At 37.0% G+C, this 17,014-nt stretch overlaps 1 protein-coding gene across 2 annotated transcripts in view; it reads left to right on the plus strand.

The window, feature by feature from the left end:
• LOC110447246 (uncharacterized PE-PGRS family protein PE_PGRS54-like) overlaps positions 1-14,229 on the plus strand; it is a 36,006-nt gene extending 21,777 nt beyond the window's left edge. Inside the window, exons 9-15 of one of the 2 annotated variants that reach the window (XM_021492803.1) lie at positions 1,555-1,578; positions 2,065-2,307; positions 10,454-10,573; positions 11,022-11,264; positions 11,724-11,966; positions 12,360-12,497; positions 13,429-14,229. In XM_021492803.1, the coding sequence (XP_021348478.1) occupies positions 1,555-1,578; positions 2,065-2,307; positions 10,454-10,573; positions 11,022-11,264; positions 11,724-11,966; positions 12,360-12,497; positions 13,429-13,724 (1,307 nt within the window). In that variant the 3' untranslated portion in view covers positions 13,725-14,229. Of the gene's footprint in view, positions 1-1,554; positions 1,579-2,064; positions 2,308-3,821; positions 3,960-4,965; positions 5,209-5,790; positions 6,037-6,701; positions 6,855-8,724; positions 9,589-10,453; positions 10,574-11,021; positions 11,265-11,723; positions 11,967-12,359; positions 12,498-13,428 lie in introns of those variants that run through there. The other variant, XM_021492802.1, reaches the window with a different exon arrangement.
• The last annotated feature ends 2,785 nt before the right edge of the window (positions 14,230-17,014 follow it).

Below are 17,014 nucleotides of genomic sequence, written 5' to 3' on the forward strand. Positions count from 1 at the left end.
GAATATATAGATTTGCACTCTCACAATAAGTTATGTCGCCATCATGGGCATATTTTATTTACTCTTAATATCGTTACATGATATCAAGTCTTCTGGTAACTCGATATACAGTGATTATTTTTGGAAGTAGTGCCCTTACAGAACTAAAAATATTTATTTGGCCCCCCGTTTCCAATGTCTGCATAGCACAAATATCGGACCCTTTTGTATGCCGAGTGACACTAGTGGTAGTAAGAAGCGAGTCTTTTTGGTACGCGCCCGCATGTTGTGTCGCACAACACGATGCTTCCAAGCACAGCTGTATTTAACATGTAATGTCCAGGATCGGAGTAGCAAGGAAATCTTAAAACCAAAATCACATGGGCGTTTGTCTCGTGTCGACATAGTTTGGTTAAATGGATTGCATAATTTATCATCATTTTCATGATTGTTTTTGGATTTTCGATTTTTTTGCAAATATTTGGTACAAATAAATATAAAACTGCAAATGTAATTTTTAAATATAGAACTGTCTGAATTTTGTAACGTTTCACAAAATTGGATTAATATTATTAAAGTCAATCATAACTTTAATTGACATTACCTTTTGATTTATTGCCATACATTTGAATACAAACAATACTCGGTATTTTGTTTAGGTCACCTATTGCAAATTGTCAATTGACTGCTTTTTGACATCATCGGTCCGAAAACATTTTACTCGCACCAGGCAAAAAACATGGTTTTTTTTCCTCAAATTTTCACACCCAAAAAGGTAACCCAAACACTGCAATATATAATTCTTGCCCCCAGGGGCAAGAGGAGTGCATCTGCCAAAATCCACTAAAATATACCAATGATTTCCTTGTGTAACGGGAAAGAGTGTTTCCACCGGGGATGAATCCTCGATCTCCAGATTCCTAGTTGGACACTCTACCACCGAGCTAAAGGGGAAATTGCCTCTAGCTCGAAGTTGGAAGTCGACCCAATCCTAGGTACAAATAAAACCTGCCACACTTGAATGGGAAGGTCTCCAGGTGCTTTATTAAAATCGCTATTGAACTAAATCTCGTAACTCGGGGCCCGTGGACCAACTTATCATTTTTTTTGGAACTGCAAAATGAATTTCTGAATTCTGTTCAGATTCCCACTAATACTAATATGCAGTACTATATTGCACTGGGGTTTAGTTTTTATACGACGGGTCAAATTTGACTAGTATTATGGTATGGGCTGGCCGGCCGGCATAAACTTTTGTTTGTCCGGCAATCTGTTACATTTTTCGACCGATCTTTTTGAAACTTAGTCTACATTATAATCATGATATGAAGTTGTCTCTTAAAAGAATCGATTCACCATTTTTTGCAAAATTTATTGCCTTTTGTTCATTTCACTATTTGATTTTTTGTCCGAAGATTTCCTCCTACATATTTTATAGCATATCGGCTAACCACTCTTGTTGGAAAGTATATAACGCTATATAGCATTTGACGGGCATATTTTGTTCCGCCCCGCGGTACTCTTGTTAGGTATTAGTTCACACCATATCTAAGTTTGTAACTTTTGTATTTTCAGGTGAAACTGGACCCTTGCCCGATGGTATGTATTTGTTCTGAGGCTCTTTGTAAGTATTCGCCAGCATGGTGATATATATTTCTATTGTATATCCATTGGTTTCTAGTTTCAGAAAAACTTGCAGTGGGTTACATATTCGATCAAGAACTTGAAAGTTTCCTGTATTTTGTTAGGACTGGGTCATTCTGCGATTGATTCGCTGTACATGTTTATCGCAGAGTAACTGATGAATCTTTGGATTTGCTACCTTAACCTCGAGCGTACTTTCAAAATCCCCCTGTTTTAGAGGGATCTGTTTTTGCTTTATAAATCCTAACTGCCTACATCTTATTCACGATCTCGCTGCGTAGACAAAAAACATTTCGTTTTTTGTCTGTTCACTCATCGTTCGATACAAAAGTTTGCTTTGCACACTAGCCTAATAAATGTGACACTTGAATTACATTATATATCTCCGCCAAATCTTTGAATAATTATTAGCTTTTAATGAATCAAATTTTCTACTTGCAGTGACTAACACCTGCGACACTAGTAACGGTGGATGTGCACACAACTGTAAAAATGTGTTCGGAGCCTATATCTGTAGCTGTAACGCAGGATATGTTCTTGCTGCTGACTCCCATGCCTGTGATGATATCGACGAATGCTCTTCCTTTGGACCCTGTCCTCAGATCTGCACCAACACCGCTGGTAGCTACACCTGCAGTTGTGCTCCTGGATTTACGCTAGAGGCTGACCAGCGAACCTGCTCTGGTAAATCAGTCTATTATAACATCCTTATTCACAAGTACATTCTAGCCAGGTCATATTTACTACACAGCATCAACATAGTATTTTTGATACAACACGTACCACATTTTCAATATTATATCCATGGGAACTGTTGTCATAGTTTCAGAAAGTAATAATCATTCAGAATTTGCTATATTAATGGGATTTTGCTGTTTATGGTATAACAATTTGATATACACTGTAATTCTATCATCAAGGTTTCCACATTCAGTATTGGCCCATATAATCTGCAAGGAAACCAACTAATATAAACAGGCGAGTGATGGACGACTCTCTGGTTGTAATATACTGAAGTTATATAACTACATGTACAGGTATAGGATTTCCTTGTATGCCATCATAAATGATATGCACCAACAGTAATTAAACCATCAAACTTGTTTGCAGATATTTTCTCTGTAAAACAAATTTCAATTGGTTCGGTGTAGAAGTATTTTGCTAATGGGCTTACACGGTCGGTCGTAAGCGAAAAGTCTGCCCATTATCTCTTGCTTACTGCTGTGAATCATGTTCTGACTCGATATTACTATGATACGTCATAAGTCTGCCCAATATTACCCGTCATTAAATATAAGTCGGCCCAATATTACCAGTCGTTAAATATACGTCGGCCCAATATTACCCATATGATATAAGTCGAACCAATATTACCCGTCGTTAAATATAACTTGCCCAATATTACCCGTATGATATATATAAGTCGACCCAATATTACCCGTATGATATAAAAGTCGGCATATTATAAACATGGCGGCCATGAAAGATCATTCGGTCCAACATCAATATAAAGTCGTGAAACATAACTCGGCACAAATACAACATTTCGCACCAGCATTTATCATCAAACTGATGGATCTGTTAACCTCGCATCTGCTGAGTTTCCTCAATCACTGGTTGCTGCATGTATGCAATGGAAATTGTTAACGGTGATGTGGAAGAGGAATTCGGATTCTTGCTGGATACAGCAAAAAGACCAGAATTCTCAGTAAGGAAATTTTTATTATCAATGATGTGAAGGCTCTGTTTTTTAGTTTTTGGATTTGCAATATTGGCAATTATTTGTAGGCCAAACATTTTTTTTTTTAAACATTAAAATATTTTTTTGGTTACAATATCGAAGAATGTTTATGCTTTCAAAAAAGTAAACCTGCCAATAAATAGCTGAAACAGAGCTTTCACATTTATCTTTTATTAAAGTAGATAGGAGGGCTTCATTTTTATGATAATTGGAATATTCCAGTCCTAAACATACAGCCTTTGATTGAGGACATTCAGTATGGATGCATAAATGTTTATCCCAAAACAATGCAATGCAAAAAATGTTTAAATGAAAAAGAATAAATATATGAACGGAAAAGAGTTTCATAATATATTGTTATTAAAATCCATTAACTAGATGCCCTTCCTGAATATTTTATGTTGATAAGTTTATGCTCCATGTTGAATGAACTTTAAAATAACTCATTTTCTTGCAGATATAGACGAATGTCTTCAACTAGACACCGTTGAAAATTGTGCTCGTAGTTGGTCGATGTGTGTAAACGTCCCAGGATCATTTGTCTGTGTTGGCATCAGTCTAACGAACATAAGAAGGGCCAGCGTTCAAGGAAGTGGTGAGTAGTACCATTACAATTCAGCATGGAGCCATTTATAATGGATATGTATCGGTGCTATCCAATTGGTGACCAAGAATAACTTGACACTCAATCCATACTAAAGGCCAAGGTAACTGTCATTTTGTACTACGATACCGAAGGTGAAAGGTCATTCTGTACCTCTATACCAAAGGTAAAGGTGGTGGGATTCTGTCAACATAGGGATGTCACGGCTCAGGAATTTTTCGGTTCGGTTATCATTTTTGTTGTCTGTTTTCGGTTATTTCGGTTCAGGCAACTTTGTAATCTATGTATTTTGTTATTTTATTTTTTTATTAAATTTGTGTACTTTACGGGATCCAACTCATCAATGTCCGCCCATATCGTACATAATATACATATATATACCGCTATGAAATCGGGTGAAAGTCGTGCGTAAAAACTTTAAATGCAAAGGATCTGATTTGTATTGGAGTAAGGCCTCGTGTTGTCAACGTTTTCTGAACTGGGCCCATGTGTTGAATGCAGTTTCGTTCGTAGCTGCCGATTTCAAAGTTATATTAGATAATATATAGGCAGACATTGATTGAAGAGGTTAATCCCGAGGAGTGTTTAATTTTTGTTATACATATATCCAGTGTTCAGTTACCGTCTTGTGCACAAGACCGCCTGCGAGAAAATCCAAGTCGAAGCTGCCATTTCAAACCATCCTAAAGAACAGTCGTACTTATTATTGCGGTTGCATGACTATGGAGTCGGGGGGCATGCATCGATCGAGATTGACACAAATAATACACGCCTTTGCTGCTACCAAACAACTACGACCCACTTATACAGAACCGAACCGAAATACGGAAATTATGAACCGAACCTAACCGTTATTTTGGTTAACCGTGACATCCCTAGTCGACATACAATAATAAATGTGGAGATATGAAAAGAAATTATTGATAATAAAAGAATTGATTAACAAATTAATATTATCAAATGAAAATAACCTGCACCTATAAATTAATATTTCCAGATGATCAATCCTGTAAAAAACAAAACGGTGGATGTGCCCACATATGTACCCAAGTGACCGGTGGACATGAATGTTCCTGTCGAGCAGGATACCAACTCGACAAAGAGGGAGCCCTCGGTTGTACAGATATCAATGAGTGCGACAGTTGGCCATGCCAGCAGAATTGTACCAACACCGACGGTAGCTACCAGTGTAGTTGTGACGATGGCTTTAAACTTGGTGCTGATGGACAGACATGTGAAGGTATGGCAAGACCTGCAACAAATGATTTTGATTGGTGTTTAGGCTGGTAACCTGTATTGCCCTATTGATTGTTTTTATATCGGTCATCACGTCTGGCTGTTGATTCACATAGGTGGTGAAGGATATACATAGCAATAAGATTCGGGAATGAAGTTGTGAAGGGATGTAGCAATCTGTTGGTACAATCTCCAGCACTTTCATTTCTTATGTAGATTTTTATCAAACTTTATGCACTAGTCGAGAATACGTGCACGTTGAACAGGTTTATTAAGTACGACAAGACGGTTACTTTTCAGACGATCTTGATGGTCACCCCAGCATTAATTCATTTCTAAATGAATTTCAATAAAAATTCATCCAATAAGTCAAGAGTATATTTTTGTTTCAGCAGTTGATGCGGAGGAACAGGTGCATTATTTCATTTTAAACCTAGGGTTTACAGAATTTAGTGTGCTCCATAACTAAGCCCTTTTGACATGCTACAAGGCATATCATCTTAAGCTACATACACTTTTGTGCATGCAAGGTGTTTTTATGACTTTCGGTGCCTTACGTTTAGCAGTAATTTATGTATTTTTTCAGCACGGAAACTTTGTTCAGACGGTAGTAATGGAGGATGTGACCACATATGTCGCCAGCTGTATGGAGCTCGCAAGTGTTCCTGTTTGCTAGGCTACGAAATATCATCGGATGGATTCACCTGTAATGACCTCGATGAATGTGCTTTATATGGTCCTTGTAATCAGCTGTGTAGCAATAATGAAGGTGGATTTGACTGTAGCTGTTTCTCTGGCTTCACACTGGAAGTCCACACTCATTTGTGTAAAGGTAAGTTATAGAACTATTCCAACCTTTGAATTGGAAGAGTCCAATTCTTCTAAGTGAGAACGAGTTAACTAATTGGGTATTGAGGTAAAGAGTACCATTGCACAAATTAAAATTCAGTTTTCTGCCAAAATGATTTCCAACTGGACAACGGCAAATCAATCCTAAAGTACCAGCACACTTCATTGAATTTGCCTTTGTCCAGTTGCTTTGGCATTCCTATTTCCCTATGAATACATCAAAATTTCGTGCATTATGTAACTGTCGGTTTGATCTGATCAAACGAGTCTTTTGTGTACAAAAATCTACTTCCATTAAATCAAAATGCTTTTTTTTTTACTATAACATTTATTTTCCAGTTTTTAGGTAAAAGATTACTGCCAGAGTTGGATCTGGATTCAGTAAATCTTGCAAAATATTTGTCCTCATACATGAGGGCTGTCATTCGTCATTCTTTATATTTTGTTCGTTTGTGCATTCATTTATGCATGCATACATCGGATGCTTTATCTTGATTAAGACTTGGAAGAAATTCTTAACTTGTGCATCAAATTCCGATGTGAAAGTAGTTCATGTTAATCCCCAGGTCGAGCTTTAAGGTCAAGTGATTTTTCAATTCTTGATTTAGCTTTCTATAACTTTATTGTCCACCTAACTTTTTATTATAGATATAGATGAATGTCAGAATCAGGAAGCATGTCCCTTGTACAGCACTGTATGCCTAAACACCCTGGGTTCCTACAGTTGTGTAGACTTTTTGGCGAGTGTTGCAAATGACGAGTCCAATATCGAGGATGGAAATGAATTTGATCTACAAGGAGGTATGTTTATATATTTTCTGCAAGTGAAAATTTGATTGTGGCATTACTATCATACTACACTTCCTCGCATTTTGCTAAGGATCACTTTATTTTGGCATATATTTGGTTTAAACTGATTAGTTTTGAAAATTGATTGTTCTGTTAATTCATCAGCATGCAAAAATTCCAAAAATCGTAATTACAGTTGGAAAATGAGCCACAGGAAAAGGGTAACTCTTAAAATTGGTAACGAGTCACCCTTGCTCCGTGACCTAGCATTATCGTCCATAGGGATGAAGTCGGTACCGATATTGCCAGCGTACAGTCAGACATGGGCATGAACGATTTCATCGCAGTAAATCCGATTTCCTTAAAAATTTGGGACAAATGCCCTAGCTTAGCTTTTTAAAGGGGTGTACACGATGAAAAATGTGCACTCGCTTTTATGGTAGACTGAACACGCCCACAAGACTATTTGGAAGGCAACATTTGCCCAAAACAGTACGGTAGGAAAATATAATATCCTTTATAGTGAGATTCTTCACACTAACCACACGGCAAGCCACTCATTATACAAAAGGCAAATGAAAACCAGTAATACCAGTGATATGAAATAGGCAGTTTATTCACAAACGACATAAATACAAACCTGTATACATTACATGTCGCTACACAGACCTAAAACACATGTAGTCATTGTGCAATATCCAATAGTGTCCTGCTGGGTGTCTTCGGCAGTATTTTATGTGAGGTAGCGCTAAAATCTGCATCGGTTCCGCGCTATCAAAAGGAGACTAACCCTAACATATTGCAGCCTCCCAAAACATGCACGCATGCATTTTGCACATGGGGGAGGCTGTCCTTAAATGACCATACCTGTTGATACGACGTTAAACAATACTAAACCAAACCAATGAGTATGACTATTGTAGGAGGGGTGCAAAAACTGCCCTGTCCCTTAAATACATGTAGTAGGTATACAAAATCCAATTGTGAATATATTGACTTTCCTAAGAGCAAACATAGTACCCTAACGAGTATTTAAATATTCACATTACTTGGTGGAGATGAGGGGATGGAGGCGGGATAAAAATGTACAAAACGTCTTTCCTTTTTTCCCCTCTGACAAAATTTGTTCAAGTGACGCTATCGCCCGTGACATGTGTTCTTGCCCGTCCAGAGGTAAATAGATCATGGTATGTTTTGATCAATAGATACAGAGGCAGGAAGTCCTATTGCCTATAAAAAGTTATGCGCAAATCCACACTATAAATGCAATTAAATTCACTTTGTTTTTAATTATTATTTAAACATTTTGATAAATTTTTTTCAAAATATAAGTGATTCTTAGCAAAATGCGGGTAGTAAACTTTGTTTAAATAAACTCGTTTTATGCCTATCGTGTGTTTATGGGCCGTTAAGCAGTTGCTAAAAATAATACTTTTTGCATTACACAAATGTTCATGGTCAAAGTTGAAGAAACAAAGACTAGAATTTTTAATTCATTTGCCTGTAAATTGTTAAATGTCAATCTTTCTGAAGAACATGATAAGATCTATGTTTTTTCCTGGGCCGTTAAGCAGTTGCTAAAAATAATACTTTTTGCATTACACAAATGTTCATGGTCAAAGTTGAAGAAACAAAGACTAGAATTTTTAATTCATTTGCCTGTAAATTGTTAAATGTCAATCTTTCTGAAGAACATGATAAGATCTATGTTTTTTCCTGGGCCGTTAAGCAGTTGCTAAAAATAATACTTTTTGCATTACACAAATGTTCATGGTCAAAGTTGAAGAAACAAAGACTAGAATTTTTAATTCATTTGCCTGTAAATTGTTAAATGTCAATCTTTCTGAAGAACATGATAAGATCTATGTTTTTTCCTCTACAGATTACCTTAGTGATGACCATGTGGGAGCCGCCGCTGAAGGGAATGCATCCCCACAAACTTTATCTAGTACCCAAATGATGATCATCATTGGTGTTATGGCTGGCATCATTATCCTGGTGGCGCTTGGTGCTTCCATTGCTTGTATAATTGTATATCAGCGTATGGAAGGACGTCCACGCAAGGACTCTATGGCAGGACTCCTTGTTCCTACTCACATGCGCAGTGCTTCAACTTGTGGTGACGTAGAATCTACAGGAGCATTCAACCCTTAGAACATTTATTACAACATCAAACACAACTGAAAATTAAGGAATTGGAAACTGGACTGCTGTAATGTGTGCAACACAAGTATAGGAATCCACTTAAAAACTGTTCAGTTTTTAACTTTATAAATGTTCCGTTATACTTATGAAAACCAAAGATATAATTTGTCTTGATTTGTGCTGTATCCTAAATGATCATAGACAAATTGTACCAAACCAAAATCTTCAGTGCTGGAAAATTGTGTCCATATTGATAATGGTATTGCTGTCCAAATATAATGCCAAAATTTATAAACACAAATTTGATTTGTTAATGAAAAATCACTTGAATTTGTTGACTTAAGCTGTTAAATATCTTCTTGATGTATCTTTGGATATGTTTATTTTTTAAAGAAATTGACCATGTGCTGACAATTTTTTTCCTGCCCGACAAATACATCATCAAGCAAGTTAAAAATTCCTTTATAAAAGCCATGTTTCAAATTATTGTTCAAAATAGCAACTGGTCTTTAATAAAAGATTATTTAATTGTTTACAGGATTTGAGTGTTGTAGTGTATTACAACGCAGACTATACTTTGAAATACAGCTGATGTCTCCAATTTCTGCTTTGTTTGTTGTGTACAGTAGTAAGTTTATGAGCAAATCCTTTGCAAATGTCGGCTGCAACCTCGTCTGGTAGAATTTAAATTCTGGTGCACATGGGCATGTCACGATTCCCAACCCCACAGGTCCTATGTATGGGTCCCATGTATGGGTACTATATTTGAACCAAGTGGTAGGATAATTGGGTCGCACCCCTGTACATTCACATTTCCACAAAGTCCTTCTATAAGCATTAGCATAGGAATGGCATTCATTAACCATGTTGAAGGTTGCATTCCCGTCTCGATAATGCACGACAACTGTAAATTCGGTAAAATAGTCGGTTCCAGGAATCGCTTGCAAAGACGGTAGACTTTCATACCGAAAATATAAGGGAATACTTTTATTTATGAACAGCATAAAACATTGTGGAAATGCTTTACAATCCATATAGCAAGACCTTTTTGTTTAGCCCACTACACCACTGCATTGGAGATATATACAGGCAGTAAACTTGAGGGGAATAAGTATGATCTTGACAGGTGTAGAATATATAAAGGTGAATTATTACCAACGAGGTTGCCATTTAACGTGTCACAAAGTGTTTTGCCACTAAGGTACCAAGTTCACCCTAGAATAATTCCTGCATCGAAGTATATTGATGGACTTTGATGGAATTGAACAGATGTATACGTCTGTGTCAAACTTTCAGATGTGGTCATAAAATTACCAAAAAGGTGAGTAAACTAAAGGAGGTAAGGTTACAAATGTTGGCATCTTTTTGAAGGAAATTGTAAGAATGGCAAGATATGAATGGTCATATACCTCCGAACACAATTTTCATTTGAACCTTTTGCATTCAGTCTGCCTCTTACATTGTAGATATCGATGAATGCCAGAACGCTACAATTTGCTCGGAAAATTGGTCACAATGTGTAAACAACTTGGGATCTTACATCTGCGTCTCCATTACCATCAGACTAAGGTCATTTTTCCAAGCAGGTACGTATCGAAGACTACATTTGATTTGGTAATATTGTGCAAGCAGACTTAATTTGACTTTTGAGGAATATGTGATATCTACCTGAGAAAAACGCCTTAAAAATCGCATTCACCAAAATTAAGGTCAATAATAGATAAAGTTGTGCTGTTTGATCATTAAACAACATTAAACACATAAAACCATGACAAAGCTGCATTTAGCAGAGGGCATTGTGATATCATTGAATTGACCTCAAAAAGGTGTTTTATAACATATTGACTGATCGGTATCGCCAATTGCCAACCTCGCCATGATCTACCGATTGAGAATGTAGGGAAAAGTTGCCTAGTGTAGTCGAACAAAATTGAAATGATACTTTATTTAGATACAATCGGAGTAAAAGTGCCTATTGACTTTAATTATCCGTTATTGCCATTTTGATGCCTACCGTGCTTGATGTTCCTAAAGATGGTGGCAAGTCGTGTGAGCAAAACAACGGGGGATGTTCTCAAACCTGTACCGAAGTTAGTGGCGGATATCAATGTTCCTGTCAAGATGGGTATGAACTTGACGAAAGTGGCCATATTTGTGAAGACGTAAATGAGTGCACAAACTGGCCATGTCAACAGGCCTGCGTCAACACTAAAGGAAGCTACCAATGCAGCTGTGATGATGGTTTCCAGCTTGGCGAGGATGGACAGACCTGTACAGGTATGGAACGGTTGAATGAGTATGAATTCTGCATTTCTTGTGTAGCACTAGCTAGCATGTGGATCAGTTTTAGGTGTACTATGATTTAATGTTTTAGACTTATTTGTAATTTAAAGCTTTACGAAATGACCTGAATGCTTCTGGTACTTGGGTAGCCACTCTGACGGCAAGGAACAGTCTTCATGATGCTGGTTTAAGGTGGCGTAGACCAGCAATACGAGTTCCCTTAACTGCCTGCCATGTTGGAGACGGATTAGATTGGGCCCAATCTCGCAGCACTCGACTCTTCAGGAATGGGAACCGGTCCTTTGTACTGACTAGTCCACATTCTGTCTCTACTTCACGACGGGTGCGTTGAGTATGGAGACAACCTGGGTAGAGGTTCCAGGCAGGTAACATTGTGGAACATGACCGAAATGGCGGAAGTTCACTCCTTAATTATTGGTTATTCTGTTTCAGTGAGGAATTCCTGTTCTGATGGTAGTAATGGAGGATGCGATCACGTCTGCCACCAGCTGTATGGCGCTCGCTTATGTGATTGTCAACAAGGCTACTCTTTAGCTTTGGATGGTTTCTCCTGCGAGGATATTGACGAGTGCTTCCTGTACGGTCCCTGTAACCAAGCGTGCAACAACACTCTAGGTGGATTTCAATGTAGCTGTTTCGGTGGATACAAACAAAATGGCACCAACATGTGTATAGGTAAATGCGCCGTACTTTGGACATATTGGTCCCAATGTGCGATTGCTGTTCACTAGTAACGTCCTGACTTCACTCATTAGGCCCAAAGGGGCACCACCCTATGGGCTAAAATTTAACCAATATTTCTAATCTGGAAGAAAGGATTCGGAGGTACTTTTATAAAAATAAGTGTCAAACTATGCCAATATATTAAATGGTGGTTCATTTGGGTGATGCATTGGGCAGCATAGCAAAGCTTCTTGCTTTTGACTTTATTTTTGGAGTTCATATCGTTCTACTAGAACTGGTATTATTTATGATGCGAGGAAATGATTATATACAAGTAGTGGAATGTTGGGTCTTAAACTGTTGTATACCAATCGTTTTGTTAAATGACAAGTCTTTTCTTTACAGATATTAATGAGTGTGAAGACCCTAGCGTCTGTGATGGCTATGTATCGGCATGCCTCAATGGCCAAGGCTCCTACAGTTGCATCGCCCTAGACACTATAAATCTGGCTAATGACCATATAAGCAACGACTTTTATGGAGGTAGGAACAGTCTATATTTTAAAGATGTGAATTAATTAGGTTGCCTTACAAGCGTCGGCTGTAGGGAATTTCTCTTTTAGCTTGGCGGTAGAGCATCGGGCTGGAGAGCCAAAGGTCGCGGGTTCGAGCCCCAGCGACGGCACTTTCTTTATCATTTTTCCTCGTCCTACTACATATATATACTGTTTACATTTTGTTCCATTTTCATACTAATATGAAATACTAATGTTGAATAGTGGTTTCCAGATCATAAGAGTATTTGAAATCGGACTGCATTAAATGATTAATTACCAAATATGCTTCAAGATATGGTTTATATCGTATAGAGTTGAATGTTACTTTTATTCATGAAATGAAATTGTAGTTTTTGTAGTACATGGTTAAGTTATGGAGTATAATATTAATTCATAATAAGATGAATATAATTTGCTTTCTCTGGAAATGTTGGTGTACTGAATGGCTGTCACTCGAGCATTGTATACCAGGAAACTTTAGCCCAGTCAAATATTCACCCTTTGCAGATAAAATCCATGTTCCCCTAGTGTTAATTTCGTCATTCACATGAAAAATTACAATAGCTTTTACGTAAGGTACTCCATATTTGCTGTCGTGATAAATTCACTCATTGAGAAGGGCGAAAAGGCAAGTTTCTAGGTTTACAGTAATCGGGCAATGCTATTTAAATCTTTTTAAAGGGAGATAACTTGTAAATCTTGTTATTTGTAAGGTAACAAGCTAAGTCTGTTTGTAACTAGGACGGACGACTCCCATCTTCAACTCTACCTCCTCTTTGCTACATGCTTTGTCCCTTCTATTTTTCATTTTCAATCTGTTCTCGTCTGCTGAAAAGCCGCAAGGTCGTAATAGCGGATGTTAAACCATCAAATAAACCAATGTTTAACTGCACATATTTATCAATTGTCTATTGTAGATCTGCCAGTAGGTAATAACACTATCGAACCAGATTCTGCTCTTGCTCCCGAATCGGAGGCTCTGTCTTCCAGTACTCAACTGATTATCATCGTCTGCGTGATGGGTGGCGTCGTTTTGCTCCTTATTATTGCTGCTGCTGCTGGCTTTATGATGTTGTTCAAACGCATGGACGGGGGAAAGATCATCGGAGACACGGGGTCGCAGCTTCACAGACCACGAGCTGGGGATGTCGAGTCCCTACCTAGAGGGGGATCCTGTGTAGGAGAACAGCGAAGTTACACCTTTAACCCTTAATGGGAAAGTGCTATTGTAGAGGAATACCGCCCTCCTCTTACAACTTTTAGTGATGGGAGATGAACCGTCGAGGAAAAGTGCTAAAAACTGATTGCATTTTGAACTGTTGAATGGACTAGTGCTACCGACCAATCTGCATTTTGAAAACAATTTATCAATTGGTTGACTTGATTCATATGAAGATGTTGAACCATGGATGAACTTATACGAAAAATAGTTTCATCTTGAACATTACTTTCGAAATATTTGTTTGATGTTTTACATAAGATTATATTTATCTGTTAAAAATTGTTTTTATTAAGTTTCAAGTGTTGCTTAAAATATATACGTTGTGAACAATATATTGAGAAACTGTCCCGACAGCATTTTCTTGGAAACTAGATACTGACACTATATAAGATCTCGTTTTGTATTTCACAAGGAAAACATTTGATTACATGATACCATTTATATCTACATATGCATACCAATTGATTTTTTTTTTCAATAAAAATACCCATCTCTATTAACTTGTTGGTCTTTTGATTGCTTTGTGTTCGGCCAATAACAAGTATCACTGTATTTGTTATCACAAGTGGTTTTTCAAATATTCAAAATTTATAATTAAGTAAAATGCATTGCAGTATTCAATTTCTATGGAATGAATTCTTTGAAAAGGACTCGACAAATATTTCAGATAAGTAGTAATTTTGATATTTTAACTTGGCACCATTTACCTAATTCTGGACAGTTTTTAAGTATTAACGTACTGTACAAGTCCTTAGTATGTGATGCTAATGAAACACAAAAGGTGTCGAGAACCATCAACAACTCGCCTAAAAGTAGTTCAAAGAAATTTTGTACAGAGAAAAATATCCATACAGACTCCTGGTGAACACGTCTCGTGTAATAGATTGGTTCATCCCCATCACCTGTACTTCATTCAGATTGTTTTGGAAATTGTTTGACTATTCTCGATATGCTTAGTCTACTTCGTTCAGACTTTTTGGAAATTGTTGATGGTTCTGGATATGCTTACTCGATCTAAGACATCACTTTAAATGGTTGGAAATTGTTTCAAATATGGGTACAGAAGGACGGGGTCAAAAAACCTATTGTCGATATTAAATCTATTGGTCGATATTCAACCTATATCCATCAGTTTGTCGAAATAAAGATTATTCCCATTTAAAAATGACCAGATTAGCCATAGGTTATATGACATTACTTGTCAAATTTTGACTAACCAATGTGTATCAAGTCAGTACACCAAAAGTAGACCCATGAAAGCGAACGCTTTAATAATCAACTTGTGTCTGCAAAGGAGAAATATACAAAGCTTTACAGGTACATGCATATATTGCTACTACAAAAACAGACTGGAAATGACTGTTAACCATACACATTAGAAATGGCACAATAAATTAACACAATGACGAGACTCTTGCTCGAGGAAATAAATGGGCGACGTACAGCTAGAAGTATCCAACTTTTTTATTGGACTAATTGAGCTATTGAAACGAAATTTCAGTGCAGAAAACAATACTTTTCTATATCGGAATCTTTCAAATTGTTTTCGAGGAATGACAAGTTATTCAGATAGAATCTACTATGCTAGACAAAAGAACAAAATGGAGTAGTAAAGTTATGGCAGTGAAATATTATTTCTGATAATTAGTATTTATTGGCATTAACAAATAAATTCCGTCATCTCCTTGGCAGTGAAGTAAATGGTGTGGTGCTACCTAGGAATTGAGTTAAGTACGAGTTGTTCCCCTTTGTGAGCAGCCTCTTTTTGTATACACAGCAAGGTAATGTATGTTGTATTTTTAAGTTTGCTCATAATAACTTGCCATAACTTGCAAAAATTTCCATGGAAAATTATGCAAATGTTGTTGGGTAAAATATCATCTCTTTTTTGGGGTGTTCACGTTCATTTCGGTGGAGGGTGTCCTGGAAATTACCACTGTCAAAATATGTACATTTTGATGGATAATCCTGTTATGGGCCATATCTCGGAACCGTTTTTGATTTAACATTGAAACATCCAACAAATTGATAACAATGTATACGTAATGGGACATTTTTACAATTTTTACCTTTCTGATTTCAAAATCTAGTTGTAAAGGTAAAACGTTCTCTTAAACTATTACAGATTTTATATTAAAAGTTCATGCATGACTTACAGAGTGATTACTTTTGGTATTTTTTACCTTCCTGATTTCAAGAAATTATGAATTGTCATGGAAACTGAGCACAAGTTTGGAGCATATTTGCATTTCCAAGATAATTTAACTGGGAAAAATACAGATTAGATTCTCAAATATCCCAATAAAGTCGACCCAACTAGGGGGGTGAGGGTATAGTGGTGTATTTTGCTATTTTAATTTCTTTAATTATTTTTGAGATTATCTTAATCGGCTAAGAATTTCCAAAATTTGGTATGTTTACGAGGGTAAAGGTTATTGACAACTTCAACTTTTTCTCATTTTTACGAGATTATAGAAATATTCCTTTATAAATTAAAGACTTCCAGTTTCATATCGAACTTTAGAAGGTTCAGTGTTTTTAGGTCACCTGAGACAGTCTCAAGTGACCTATTGCGATCACCTTTTGTCCGTTGTCGTCGGTCGTTCGTCGTGCGTCCTTAAACAATTTACATTTTCGATGGAAGGGTCTTAAGGTGCTTTACCAAAATTGTGAATATCTTGACCCTGGGGTCTCACGTTTCCCCCTGGGGAGGGGTTAAACTTTACTACAGTTTATATAGGGAAATCACATTTTGGACCAACATTTGTTTAATTGCCATTGGAGGTAATTCAATTTAGGTTAGCATTATCAGTATAGGGTAGCAGTTTGATGGTATGCACATATGAGCCCTGGGTTGATGGGAGGGGCCAAAAAAGGTTGAATTGACTGAAATTTCAAAAATCTTCTTCTCCAGACCCAAATATGGTAGAATCAAACACTCTTCATAGATGGAAGGGTCTTAAGGTTTATGACCCTAGGGTCTCACGTTTACCCCCTGGGGAAGGAGGGGGGTGAGCGGGGCAAAATTTATTATGGTTTATAATGGCAAATGATACTTTGAATATTACATGTTAATAACTTGGTTGGAATTATAACCCTGAGTTGACAGTTTGATACTTTGAAAATTTTGAGCCAGCCCTACCCACAAGGGCTGTAGGGTTGGGCACAAAGGAGTCAGTGTGCTAAAATTTCTTTATTTTCCTTGTTTAGAATCAGAGGTGCTAGATTCAAAAACTTTTTAGTCTGAAATCTGTATGCTAGATATTGAATAAGGTGGTTTT

The sequence above is a fragment of the Mizuhopecten yessoensis genome, unplaced genomic scaffold (assembly GCF_002113885.1).
Source record: "Mizuhopecten yessoensis strain PY_sf001 unplaced genomic scaffold, ASM211388v2 scaffold3235, whole genome shotgun sequence".
Lineage (NCBI taxonomy): Eukaryota > Metazoa > Mollusca > Bivalvia > Pectinida > Pectinidae > Mizuhopecten > Mizuhopecten yessoensis.